The 14,818-nt window shown below is 39.2% G+C and overlaps 1 protein-coding gene across 29 annotated transcripts in view; it reads right to left on the bottom strand.

Annotated features, from left to right (window-relative positions):
* The window catches only part of NSD1 (nuclear receptor binding SET domain protein 1), a 148,736-nt gene that overhangs the window by 13,889 nt on the left and 120,029 nt on the right, over nt 1–14,818 (bottom strand). For all 29 annotated transcript variants that reach the window (XM_060415702.1, XM_060415706.1, XM_060415701.1 and 26 more), the window contains 6 exons: nt 14,562–14,718; nt 12,215–12,420; nt 9,044–9,156; nt 4,069–4,338; nt 2,205–2,321; nt 811–952 (listed from right to left, as the gene is read on the bottom strand). In XM_060415702.1, the coding sequence (XP_060271685.1) occupies nt 811–952; nt 2,205–2,321; nt 4,069–4,338; nt 9,044–9,156; nt 12,215–12,420; nt 14,562–14,718 (1,005 nt within the window). The remainder of the gene's footprint in view (nt 1–810; nt 953–2,204; nt 2,322–4,068; nt 4,339–9,043; nt 9,157–12,214; nt 12,421–14,561; nt 14,719–14,818) is intronic.

Raw genomic sequence — 14,818 nt, 5'->3', positions numbered from 1 at the left:
ACCCAAGAGGTGAGGGACCTTTTTTTTTTCCTTAGCTTTGGGCTCATAAACCATAAAATTCAGATGGGTGAGAGGTGCCTATTTGGTTTACAAAACGGATGAAAGTCAGCTGTGAAAGGAGACCTTGGCTGCTGACGATTTTTAAGGCAGCCCAATTTTTATGGAGTTCATATAAGTTACAGAAAGGTCTGGAAATTTATTCCTTTAAAACCATACAGTGAATTATCTGGCACTTCAGTGGTTAGGACTCAGTGCTTTCAATGTGAAGGCCCCAGGTTCAATCCCTGGTTGGAGAGCTAAGATCCTGCAAGCCACATGGTGCGCTTGGAGAGCATGCCCAAACCATCATGCTAAATAAAATTAGTCAGTCACAACAAAACAAGTATTATATGACTGCACTTACATGAGATTCCTAGAACAGCTAAAAAAATCAGAGCCAGAAGGTAAAATGGTGGTCACTAGGGGCTGGGGGAGTGGGAAAGAGGGAATTTTTGTTTAATGGGTATCTTCAGTTCAAGAAAACAAGTGCTGGAGACGGATGGTAGTGACAGTTGTACCACAATGTGAATGGACTGAAACGCCACTGAACAGTACACTTTAAAATGTCTACAATGGTAAATTTCAGGTTACATGTGTCTTACCATTCTACCACCAGTAAGAACAGACCTGGTAGCCGCCAGGCACCACCAAGATAGTCTCCTTGTGTCCCCAGGGGTTTGCAGCCTCATTTTGGATTACAGGACAAATGGGGTTTTTAGATAATAAAAACTGGTCCTAGTCCTGGTTCCAAAATCCTTAAATGAGTCTTACCTGCTTTAATGTCACTCAGGGCAAAAAGGCCAACCCGGGTGTCTCCATTGACAGACCACTTCTGTGTTTCACAGTTAGGCTGGCAGCAATGATTCATGAATCGAGCATAGTTTCCTTTGGGGCCAGCATCAATAATCCGGTCCTAGAATTCCAAGAGACGCTGTTCAGCACACCTCCACTATTACTGAGTAAAATTAGAGTATTTTAACAAGCTGGAGTTCCTATTGGTAAACTTTGACTCTTCCAGAATGTAGTGCCTAGACTAGCACTAGTATCACCACCTCGGAATCCACTAAGAATGCAGTCTTTGGCGGCACTTCAGAGATAACTAAAGCAGGAACTCTGAGGCCCAGCAATCTATGTATGTAGCCCTCTAGGTGGTTGGCATTATTGTGAAGTTTGAGAACCACCATCCTAGAAGCAGTAGCTTCTTGTATCCTCTTCTGAACCCTGGCTATATATTAGTAATCACCTAAGATTTTAATAATGACATCCAGACCTAATCCCAAATGATCAGAGGATCATTTGAGCTGAGGATCTCACAAACCATCAAAGTACAACCGGGTAAATACAAAGTTCCACACTAAGAAAAGTCTATTATAACAGCTGGAGACAGGGCGAAACCTAACAGAACCCAATACTAACGTACAAAGAGGAATCTCAGTGTACACAGAAACAAAATGCATTAGGATGCCAGAATTAGAAATAAATCCCATAAAGAAGAAGGTCCTACTATATACTGCATAGGAAACTATATTTAATATCTGGTGATAAATCATAATGGAAAAACATATGTATAACTGAATTACTTTGCTGTACAGCAGAAATTAACATGCCATTGTAAATCAACTATACTTCAATAAAATATTTTAAAAATAATAAATTTTAAAAACGAAAATGAAACATGTTGGAAATGATATATGGGGAAAAAAAATCCCAAATATAACTCTAGACACCAATGAAACACAACTCATCAGAAATTCCAATAATTGGATAGCTGACTTGGGTTTGTAGGATGAGTTCTATAGTCAATTTTTATGACTTTCTCAATGTACTAACTAAATATTAACAAATCAGTGTTTCAATCTGTAAAATAAACAGTAAAATAATCATTATTTATTTTTCTGGCTTCAAGTTTTAATCTTATAGGAAAAACACTAAAAGAACTCATCCCAAACTTATGTTGGACAGTTGAAAAGCAGTTTTAGTGCCTTTTGCCCATGGCTGTACAGCTTGAAATGAGTAACCTTATCCAACTCCAGGACCTTAATCCCTATGAACCTGGAAGAAAGACACTGCTTTACGCAGTGTATGACATGCCTACACAGAATAGCTGGGACAACACTGATTAAACCAAGCTTATAACAGTGGGAATAGCACTTTCCATTACTTACTTTGTCTAGAGTGAGCATATAAAAATTAGTGATATCATGTTCTTGGGCGTAACGGATTCGAGCTCTGCACTCTTCTTCATCTATTAGCTCACCCACATATTCATTCACAAATTCACCCTGGAACGAGAAATTACTTAAATGGCAAAAAGTGCCAACTGTGTTCATAGGTATACCTTATTTTTAAAAAATTAAAGTAACAGATTCACAAAAGCTTCCCTGGTAGCTTAGAAAGTAAAGTGTCTGCCTGCAATGCGGGAGACCTGGGTTCAATCCCTGGGTTGGGAAGATCCTCTGGAGACGGAAATGGCAACCCACTCCAGTACACTTGCCTGGGAAGTTCCATGGACGGAGAAGGCTGGTAGGCTTCTCCATGGAATTGCAGAGAGTCAGACATGACTGAGTGACTTCACTCTGTACTTTTGTACTTAACAAAGGTTGTGGCTCAGAAGGCAAAGAATCTGCATGCAATGAAGGAGAACCAGGTTTGATCCCCAGATCAGGAAGACCCCCTGGAGAAGGGAATGGCTACTCCAATACTCTTGCCTAGAGAATTCCACGGACAGAGGAGCCTGGGGGGCTATAGACCATGGGGTCCCAAAGAGTCAGACAGGACTAAGCGACTAACACTTTCACTTCACTTATTCAAGATAAAACATAAATATGATGCTTCAACTATTAAACAATAAGAATGATCTCCTCATTCCTACCACAGCCAACAGCAGAAAACTTGGAATTCACCTTAAGATCAATCTAAATGGATATAAGTAAACTAAAGCTCCACTGTACTGGTTTATCCCTTTACCTGTCTAAGAACCTAAAAGTAAATTTCCTAAACTATATTCTGTTTTCATGGAACATGGCCTGCCTACTGCCTATCCACATTTCACACCGCTGTCCTAATGATTCACTATACTACGGTCATACTGGTTTTCTCATATGCTGTCCCCTCTACCCGAAATGCTAAAATATTCCACCAGCTTAAGCCAACAACTATTTATCTTTCAAGTCTCAATTTAAAATATTCTCAGAGATAAGCTAGCTTCAGGCCCTTCATCACATGCCTACAGAACCCTTTGTGCTTCCACAGTGAGTGATTACTTGTTCAATATCTCTCTCCATCTATAAAGTAAACTTTAGGTATGGAACATGTCTTTCTTACTGAACACTGCATCACATAGCAACATGCCTGGCACAAAGGAGACATACAATAGTTACTCAGCAAATGACTAAAAGAGACCAACCAACTCATATTCACCTCCTTTCCTAGAAATAAACTTCAATAAAATTCTTCAGAAAATATAACCAGAATAAGACTTATTACATTCAAATGTCAAATATGGTTTATTCCACTCAGAGACTGTATAATACTATCTGTTTATCAGAAATTTGTAGGTCCTTCCAAGGTTCAAGTTGAAGATGTTACTGCATTTTCGATAGAGAAGACCTAATCCTCTTTCCCTTTATGTTCTATGAACCCAAACCTATTTTTCTCTCAGTAAAAATAAACTTTATTTCATTAGTTGATGATTAACACCTGTATCACACTCTTTCTATTCTCTTAACTACAAGTTCCAGGATTTCCACAAATGAGTGGACAAAACCATGGTATCTCTATGAATTTCCCTCATTTCTTTCATCCTCATACATAATGAACATGATCAGTAAGTGAACTTCATACAGAAAAGAGACCATCTATTCTACAAGTCTCTAAATTTTGGAAGGGTATGGCAAGACATTATAATAAGGCTAATCCTTACACTTTATTATGTTCCTCCACGACCAATTTTCTCATATTAATCAGAAAAATTACTTGTATTAAGCAACTGCAAAGAAGGAAAAAAAACTGAAGATGAAGTCTCCTCACCTTTTTAATATCTGTTTTTGTTCGGAGACCCCAGCCCCTCTGTAAGGTGCGGAAAATTTCCACCTCTGGGTACTGGCGCTTGGTAAAGCACTGGTTCTGGCAGCGGCCTCCCGCAGGGCACACTGTGGGGTGGCACTCGTACAGCAGCATGCGGTTGATGCACTCGGAGTCTATGCCGCAGGGGTTCTCGTCTGTGGCTTTACAGTTGCAGCGGGGGATCTCAGACAAGTCTGCAGTGAAGATCTGCACCCTGCCAATAGGGCGGTTCACCTGGCGAAGAGACACACACAACAGTGCATCAGGCAAGTCAGCGCAGGACAGTTCAGCACCTGTGAAAGGCAGGTTTCTCTCAAGCTGCACAATACACGTTACATGATTTTGAATTATCAAGATTTAGCAGGATTATTCATAACATCTAATGAATGCCATCTAAAATATGGCAACAACTCAAGTGTCCACCAGTACATGAATGGATAAGCAAAATGTGGTAAAAATAACGGAGTATTATTCAGCCTAAAAATGAAGGAAATTTGACACACAATGCACAACATGGATAAACCTGGAGGACATTATGTTAAACGGAATAAGGCAGTCAAAACAGACAAATACTTGTACCACTTAAATACAAAGAGATAATGGCAATAGTTATACACATGAATGCATTTAATGCCACTGAAATGTATAGTTAAATATGGTTAAGATAAACAAAACTTTACGTATCTATATTTTTACCACAATTAAAAAGGAGAAGGAAATAAAAATTTAGGCAGTTTGATATAAAAATAAAGCCTCACTCAATACATAAAATATAAATACCACAAATAGAAAAAAAAATCATCTCTGGGCTACCCCAGTGGCCCAGTGGATAAGAATCTGCCTGCCAATGCAGGAGACATGGGTTCGATCCAAATGTGGAAAGATCCCACATGCCACAGAGCAACTAAGCCCATGCACCACAAGTACTGAGCCTGTGCTCTAGAGCTGGGAGCCACAATTACTGAGCCCACGCGCCACAACTACAGAAACCTACACAGCCTACACCCCATGCTCCAAAACAAGAGAAGCCACCACAGAGAGAAGCCCTCCCATTGAAAGGAAGAGTAGCCCCTGCTTGTCCCAACTAGAGAAGGCCCATGCATAATGAAGATAGAGAAAAGCCTGCATAGCAACGCAGACCCAGCATAGTCTAAATAAACATTAAAAAAAAATCATTTCTTAAAAATTCATAATTTCAAGCCTGGGTTCCCCTGGTAGCTCAGTGGCAAAGAAACCGATTGCCAATTCTGGAGACAAGAGTTCCATCCTTGGGTCGGGGAAGAATCCCTACAGAAGGAAGTGGTAATCCACTCCAGTATTCTTGCCTGGAAAATCCATAGAAAGAGGAGCCTGGCAGGCTACAGTCAATGGGATCACAAAACAGTCATACACAACTGAGCAACTAAACAAGAGAAGTCAATTGTAAATTTGAGTTTCCACTATTGCCACAGGGTGGCGCCACGTTAGCTGCTATATTAAAAAAAATTCACCCTTCTCAAGTGGTAAATCTTGAAAAAACATGAAAAGGTCTCTGAGTAACTGAGTTCCAATATGTGAAGATATATTTTAAAACTGACTATCACAACTTGAAATCTTTTGAACAGACTACAGCAATGTCACCTAAGCATTCATTTTTAGTGGTGCTAATACTGAATATCCAGTGTGGTCAAACAAAGGCCAATTGCTGTGATACTGAAGCCATTTGATACTAACAACAGCCGGGGGAAAAAAGTAGACATTCTCTCTATTCTCAACAGAGAGATGTGTGCACTATAAGAATGAGTCCTGGGGACTGCCCTGGTGGTCCAGTGGGAGACTCAACGCTTCCAATACAGGGGTCGGTAGTTCAATCCCTGGTAGGGGAATTAAGACCCTACACGTCCAGCTCCAAAGCTAGGGGTGGGGGATTCGGAGTCTGGGATTAGCAGATGCAAACTATTATATATAGGATGGATAAACAACAAGGTTCTACTATATAGCACAGGGAATGATACTCAATACCCTGTGATAAACCATAATGAAAACCCATGTTTTATATATATATAACAGATTCATTTTGCTATAGGCAGAAATTAACATGACAATGTAAATGTAAACTATAATTCAATAAAATTAAAGGAATGAGTTTCCTCTACTTGATATCAATGGGAACAGTCAAATCACGAGTCTTCAAAAACCTATCCTATACGTAAAATTTGATACTTCAGGAATTGCATTATTTGGTGAGTTAATTTTTACTTGCAAAACTATTGTGGGGAATAATCTACAATCTGTGTGTAAAAATACACTGTCTTCAAATGTTCTCCAGAACAACTTAAAATGACAGCGAGTCTCACTGCCAGATCTCTTCCCACCTTCTTCAAAATACTGGTAAATTCTTGTCAATGGAGGAGCACTCTCACCCCATGCCACTGCAAGTCACAGACCTACTAAGGCAAACTCCAAGGTAGCAGACCAGGGCTTAGCTCAATCACCTGGTCCCAAATAGGGCCATCTGAATATTCACCTTGATTCAAGGTTATCTTTACCTGAGACTCCCTGTCCAAAATAGTTGCATTCTACCCCTTTTTTCTACATAAAGGTAGGTTTCAATCATTCTTCCTTGACATCTGATCTAAACTGATACTAATCCCCAATTATGTTTCTTGCCTAACATAACATAAAGCAAGAACAAAACCCCACACATGGTTAAGTAGGAACAGCACAGATATATAATTGTAGATTTACACTCACTCTGGGCCAGGGATTGACAAACCTTTTCTGTAAAGGGTCAGATAGTAAATGTTTTATGTTTTCAGGACATAGATCTCTGGTGCATGTTGCTCAACTGTCACTGTAGCTCCAAAGAAGAAATAGACCACGCGTACAGGAACAAGCATGGCTGTGTGCCAATAAAGCTTTAATTATGGACATTAATATTTGAATTTCATAAAATCTTCATGTGTTAGAAAAAACTCTTTGGAAAAAAAAAGTTCTTCTGGACCATGCATGGTAGGCCAGAGTTGGAACTATAGTTTACCAACCATTGGTTTAATCTTATCCCTAGAAATACATCTTTGTTTTAAAGGTGGAGGAAAGAAGGTAGTGACTAAATTTATGACTAGATCACACACAGGACATTAGTTGGTCTCTGAATACTCAGGTTCAATATAGTTGACAAGCTACCCTGAAGTGCCTAACTTCTGTTACGTGTGACATCTATGACTGTGGAAACAGGAATTACTTTCCCTGTTTTTGAGGATGAACTACAATTCAGTGTTATGTCTCCACGAACAATTAACTCCATTTAACTCTCAGTCTATGCTATTTTAAGTTTTGTTTCTTTTTTCTTTTCCAACAGTTTAACTATTTGTAAGGGCTGATATTTTAACTCATTCTATATTGCATACTACCAGGCAGATCCATTACACTCTTTTATAAATCTAAGCTTCATTATGGAATTTCAGTGTTCTAAACACTAAATGTTTAGTGTTTCCTTTTCCTGTATCTCATAATTCTTTACTATTTCATCACCCCATTTTGTTACTCGATGATTCCCAGCTATTCTAAAAAGGACAAAAATAAGAAAGTGGAAGAATGAGAGAATCATAAAGGCTTGATGCAACAGTGAAACAGGCACAGTTTAGTTTCTGCACTGCATTACTCAAAGTACTATCTTTCTAGAAAGCAGAGAAGATGGGAGATAATATCTTTCAGTATACCTTTAGTGGGATTGTTTGACTTGGCAGGTAAAAATCTAGGACACCCAACTGAATTTGAATTTCAGATAAATAACATAGTTTTTTAGTTTAAGAATGTCCCACAGAATATCTGGGACACTTAAACACACTAGATTCTAAAAATGGTGGTGAAATTGATCTCTAAGTGAAAACTTCAGATTTCAGACACTCAAAAAAAAAAAAAAATCAATGAATACGCAACTTATTCGTTACCAATGACAAAAATAAATATATATGGATGTCTTATCCAGGAATGACAAACATTTCACAACAAGAACTTGGGCAATTTCATTTTGTTAATAGAGCTTACAGTATTCCTTCATGTGGTCTGATATTTGAGCACCAAAACTAACTTGGTTAAAAGGTTTTCAAAAGGATGTTTTAGTACTTACTAAATACTTCACTGGGCTTCCCTGGTAGCTCAGATGGTAAAGCGTCTGCCTACCGGTAGACCCAGGTTCGATCCCTGGGTCAGGAAGATCCCCTGGAGAAGGAAATGGCAACCCACTCTAGTACTCTTGCCTGAAAAATCCCATGGACTGAGGAGCCTGATAGGCTACAGTCCATGGGGTCACAAAGCGTCGGACATGACTGAGCGACTTCATTTCACTTCAAAATACTTCACTAAGATTTCTAATACGTTTGTTCCTCACTATTCCTTTATTTTTACCTCTGTAAATTCTTTATAAAAATGACTTAACAATATACAAATACAAAAGGTCTACCAGACCCAAATGATAAATGACAATGACTCTTTTACCAAGTAGACTAGCATACCTAAGTACACTTAACAAAAATTCTCGTGACTTTGGGAATTCTAGTCATACTAGTCACCTAAAATATCTTTAGTATCAGCTACTACCAGAAGAAATTATCATGTGTATTATTCACACTATCTCAGAGCTGTTTCTCATTTTTTATCACGGCTCTTTGGTACCTGCCATTCAAACCACAAGATGTTGACTGTGAACAGAATCTATTCCATTCACTTTATGAAGACTTTCCAAAGCAACAATAAAACAGTATCATCAGATAACTGGTTTTATAAAGTATTATTACAAACAGTGTGCTAAAAATGGTGCTCTGGCACTTTCTTCTTGTATTCCTTTAAGCTCATGCCTCTACCTAAAAGCAGCTGTGCTTGTGCTTCCAGTTCTCACCATGAACATAGTGGGAAGCCAGCAAGCTATCACGTGGTCTCTCCTGAAGTCTGTTCTCACCTTTATATGTTTGTATGGTGGTGGCTTCTTATCATTCTTTCGATCTTCCTGGAGCTGTCTTAGCTCTTTTTGGGCCTTCAATTCCTCAAACCTTGCTGCAGCTTCCTGAAGAGCTAAGAAAACACAGCACAGTCACTTTTTCTCTGGGTAGAGTTATTTTGCCTTTTCTCCATTATAAGTTGGAGAAAATTCATGTTTTAGACAAAAATCTAAGACATACATACAATTTCTATTTTCAATTAAGGCATAGTCCCCAGGGTATTCATATATGGCATTAAAATAAAACACTATACATTACTCAATAGCCCTATATGGACTACCAGTTTCAGAGAAAAATTTAAAACAAAACATAGCTAAATAATCTGAAAAAGCTCACATATAATATCTCCTAACAACAACCAAGCTGCATCCACTCAGCAATGTCACTGCCTAGAAGCCTAATTCTTTTCCTCAGACACCAATTTTCTGCTTCCACAAATAACGTGCCTCATAGGTGCTCCAGAAAACATACTGTGTTCCTTTGGAAGAAATGAAACTTGAAGTTTTCTTTTTCTTCCTGTCTATTCTCTGGAACACCTAGCCTACTCTTCTTCTAAAACCCGTTCTGTAAATATCAGTGATTATCCTAATACAGCTTCCCAGGTGGGAAAAGTGGTAAAGAACCCGCCTGGCAATGCAGGAGAGAGAAGAGGCTCAGGTTTGATCCCTGAGTAGTGAAGATCCTTTGGAGGACGGCATGGCAACCCACTCCAGTATTCTTGCCTGGAGAATGCCATAGACAAAGGAGCCTGGCAGGCTGCAGTCCATGGGGCCACAAAGAGTCAGACACGACTGAGTGACTAAAACACACACACACAACCCTAACACAAAGATAGATCTTCACAGCTCATCTTCATCCAGCCCTGCACTTTCATATTTTTAAAAGACTGGAGTATCTGAAAAGTCCAACAAAAATCCTCAGAATCTCATTCTTCTCCACTTAAAATTTTAATCAATCACGCTTGATTCAGGTTAAAAACTCTGAAAAGGATTCCAAAATTTCCCAGTTTCCTCTCTGTCGCTCTCCCCATGATCTCTCAAAACAATAAAAGAATATCTTCCCTCTGATTCACCCCTTCTTTCTCCATTTCCTCATTACCATCCAGCTGATCTACTTACTGTCTAAATAATCTGAAAAAGCTAAATACCCATCATCCTCTCCACCCCACAGACTAGTCCCTGTGACAGTCATGTCATCTCTGCTTCAAACTACTAAAACAGCCATCTCATTGACATTTCTGGCCATATAGCCTCTCACTTTCCATGTTCCTGAAATTCTACTCAGACTGAGACTTATAAAACTCTGTTCTGACTCACTCAACCCTATGCTTAAACTCTACCAAATACTTAGAGATCACTAACTCATCATGTTAGTTTCAAGGTGCACTTTTACATACGCTGTCTTCCTGTTACATCTTAAGTTAACTTCTTCACAGTCAGTGTAGTGGTTAAGAGTTCGGATTCTAGGGTCCAACTGGAGTATGAAACCTTCCCATATCACTTACTGGCACAGGGACTTTGGGCAACAAATTACACTTCCTTTTGGCCACGCCATGTAGCTTGTAGGATCTTAGTTCCCTGACCAGACACTGAATCTGGCCCCTCAGCAGTGAAAACACGTTTTCCTAATCACCAGAGAATTTTTCCAATTTAACTTTTATGTGCCTCAGTTTCCTCATTAGAAAATAAAGATAATAGCATGTAACTTATAGGGTTGCCTCAAAGATTTAAAGTGGGAAATCAAACTTTGAACAGGGACTGGCAAACAAAAAATGGTAATTATCTTGAAAGCATCACTTAAGAAAGAATCATCCATGACTTCCATACTGTCATCCTCAGCACTGTTTTGCGTCCTCTTGGTTGGCTCCCACAGCATTCAGTTCAGTTCAGTTGCTCAGTCGTATCCGACTCTTTGCGACCCCATGAATCGCAGCACGCCAGGCCTCTCTGTCCATCACCAGCTGCTACAACACTCTCAAAGAACAACCATTTGACTGTGTTCTCCCAAAAAACCATGTGTTCCTTAAACGCAGAGTCATCCAGCCAGCCGAAGTTCAAGGCATAGAGAGCAGATCACAGAGCTTCAGCCAGCTCAGATTTGCAATATTTCCTACACTCCAACTTCACCCCTAGCCTTGATGGTGGCTAGCTCTATACAGGCAAAGATGTTGGTCACTTGGTCCTTGACCGCCTGAGAGTCTAAGGCTCAAGACTGAAACTCCTATAGTATTAGCACTGATAGCCCATATCTGCACAGAAAGCATACTCCAACAGGTAAGTGAGGACCCTTGAAATAACATGAGGCAAACAAACTTCTGTCAAACTTGTTCCTTATGTACATCATCTTCATTCTCCATCTAAGAAGTTCTACCTGCTTGGAATCTCTTCACCTCACTATGCAGAAAAAATACTACACATCACTGTCCAAACATATTCAAATAATAAGAGATATCTGTATTGCTTTTCAAAGGACAGCTAAAGGAAGAAGCTAATTATCACTGATGGGAAACCAACTATATGCATTGCAGGCTGATTTTTATATTACCTCACTGAATTCTCAAAGCAACTTTAATTCATTACATAGGGAGAGATATCGCTGTCAGACCCTCCTGGCCTCAAAACAGCCCCTTCTCATTCACTGCTAGGCCAGCGTAGAAAAAAACTCTGATTTAGAACATTTATGTGCTTTCACTATCTTATATTGTTCTATAATTTTGGTTGAATTTTATTTCTTCTTAACTTCAAAAAAACCAAAAAAACAACTCTCCTTGGAACAAATGTGGCTCTGCTATAGATGCTTCTGGTCCTTGGCAAGCAAATTTAAATATTTATTCTATGAAACAGTTCGAAAGCTCCAGTACTTATTTGATGGGATGCTATTAAAACGGAACTGATAAGAAACATCCCTTAAGGAAATTCTAGTTGAGTAAAGGTTAGCTTCAAAAATACTGATTTACATGGGTCAACCTGTCTGCCAAATTCTATAGCTGCAGCCACATACTGCTCCAGAGAGTAGAACACAGCTGCTAATAGACTGTATATAAATTCTAAAACATTTAATTCAAACAGAGAGCAGATACTCAGGCAACAGAGATCTAATGTTGGCCCAAGAAACAAAAAGGATAAAGTTACCTTTTTTATATGTCCCGTCGACTCCTTTGCCCATCTTATCCTTGCTGCTCACATCCCCCTCCATGTAGGGAAAGACTCGGGCCTGGTGAGTCCACAGATAGTCATTAGACCCAAAGAAGAGCACAGGGAACTCGCCTACATCATGTCTCATCTTGTCAATATTGGAAGGTACAGCTCGAGGATGGCAGATCTCAGCTGGCCACCACCTGGGAAATGTGAAAACAAGGAAGAAAACCTCTAGAAGGCTGCAAGGCACTAAAAAGAATCCTACTTTGGAGAGAGGAATAAAGAATAGCAATGTCTCCCTAACCTACTAAATGTCTGACCCAGTATATGCCAAAAGCCTGGAGAGGCCACCCTCAAGCACATGCTAACAGACCCAAACATACGTCCTTACTCTGCTGTTCTACGTCAAGGAATGTATAAAAGGAAGCAATTAGAGACATGGACAAAACTTTACAACTATAGTGTTCACTAAAGAATCTGAAAGAATGAAAATCTGTAAACAATTTAAATATTCAACATTAAGGGAATGATGGAAGTAGCTGTGGGACACTATACAACAAACTATAAATTGGCCTTTAAAGAGGGCAACTTTGAAAAATTTCTAGAAATATACAAAAATGGAACACCCAAAATAATACCCCACCCCCATCAGCTTGGCAAAGCAAGCATATAAATTACAACAACAATCTTTAGGAAGACAATGCTATTCTACTGTGAGAATGTGGTGAATAAACTCCCGTGCATATATACCAAGAAACATTGACAAAATGTTCATAGTTCAAACATGAGAATAAATAAATAAATAAATATACCACACTGCATGTAAACATAAAGGAACACTCTGGAATAGTGAAATATGAATGAACTGGAGCACTGCACTAATCATAATATCTAAGGAGCAAAAGAACACATAAAAAAACATACTGCAAGAAAATATACCAACAATTCCTTTATATAAAGGACTAAAGCATATAGAATCAAACACACATATGGTAAATGTATGCAGTCAGGCAAAGAAAAAACACAAAATGAAGTACTGCAGTTACTTCTAGGAATGGGGAGAGAAGATTCAGATAGGGGCAGAGAGGGAACCTCAAAGGTGCAAGCTTTTTAAAATGGGAGGCACACACAAGCACTTCCTTGAAACCATGCATGTTATAATATTTTTTGTGCACTCAACATCATGTGAAATTCCGGGCTGGATGACTCACAAGCTGGAATCAAGATAGCTGGGAGAAAAATCAACAACCTCAGATATGTAGATGATAGCACCTTAATGGCAGAAAATGAAGAGGAACTAAAGAGCCTTTTAATGTGGGTGAAAGAGGAGACTGAAAAAGCTGGCTTAAAACTCAACATTCAAAAAAGAAGATCATAGCATCCAGTCCCATCACTTCATGGCAAATAGAGGGCAAAAAAGTGGAAACAGTGACAAATTTTCTTTTCTTGGGCTCCAAAAGACTGCAGCCACAAAATTAAGGAACACTTGTTCCTTGGAAGAAAATCTAGACAGCTATTAAAAAGCAGAGACATCACTTTGCCAGCAAAAGTCCATATAGTCAAAGCTATGCTTTTTTCAGTAGTCATGTACAGATATAAGAGTTGAACCATTAGAAGGCTGAGCATTGAAGAACTGATGCTTTCAAACGTGGTGCTGGAGAAGACTCTGGAGAGTCCTGTGGACTGCAAGGAGATCAAACAAGTCAACCCTAAAGGAAATCAACTCTTAATATTCACTGGAAGGACTGATACTGAAGCTTCAAAACTTTGGCCACTTGATGCAAAGAGCCAATTCACTTGAAAAGACAATGATGCTGGGAAAGATTGAAGGTAGGAGGAGAAGGGGATGACAGAGGATGAGATGATTGGATGGCATCACCAACTCAATGAACATGAGTCTGAGCAAACTCTAGGAGATAGGAAAGGACAGGGAAGCCAGGCGTACTGCAGTTCATGGGGTCACAAAGAGCTGGACATGACTTAGTGACCAAACATCAACAATATGCAATATAAGTACTTTTAAAAAGAAAAAGCAACACACACAACTGGGTACAAATAACAACAGGTCAGTTATTTTGAAGGTGCATGTATTGGTGTGTCTGAAAGTAAATATGCCAAAATGTTAGCGATGCATCTTCCTTGTTTGTGATATTATGGGTTTGTTTTCATTAATAAAGCTTCTACAGATGATATATAGTTTAGTATATAGTTTTTTCTTTTATGATGGAAAGTTAATGGGGGAGTGGGTAAACCATCTTTAATTAGGCCATTTATTTTAAAAGTTAAACACAAGAAACACAGGCTGGTGAAAGAACTGTCAGTCTCCTTCACGCTTACTCACCTGTATCTTCCAACTTTTACCCAGACAATTTCTCTGTAATGTGGCTTTTTGCCTGCCTTACAGTCATTGCAATACCAGTTTCCTTCAGGGATATCAATGTTCAGGCATTCACGATGAAAAGCAGCAGGGCAAGAATCACAACACAGAAGGCTGCCTCCTGCGGGAATCAAAAAATCTGGCACTCAGAATAACAAGGCTGCATACCAGGGCCCAGTTGAAATAGGTTTTGCTCGGTTCCTAACCAATTATCTTGCAGC

This window comes from Ovis aries, chromosome 5 (assembly GCF_016772045.2).
Source record: "Ovis aries strain OAR_USU_Benz2616 breed Rambouillet chromosome 5, ARS-UI_Ramb_v3.0, whole genome shotgun sequence".
Lineage (NCBI taxonomy): Eukaryota > Metazoa > Chordata > Mammalia > Artiodactyla > Bovidae > Ovis > Ovis aries.
This window is presented reverse-complemented; position numbering and strand designations above follow the sequence as displayed.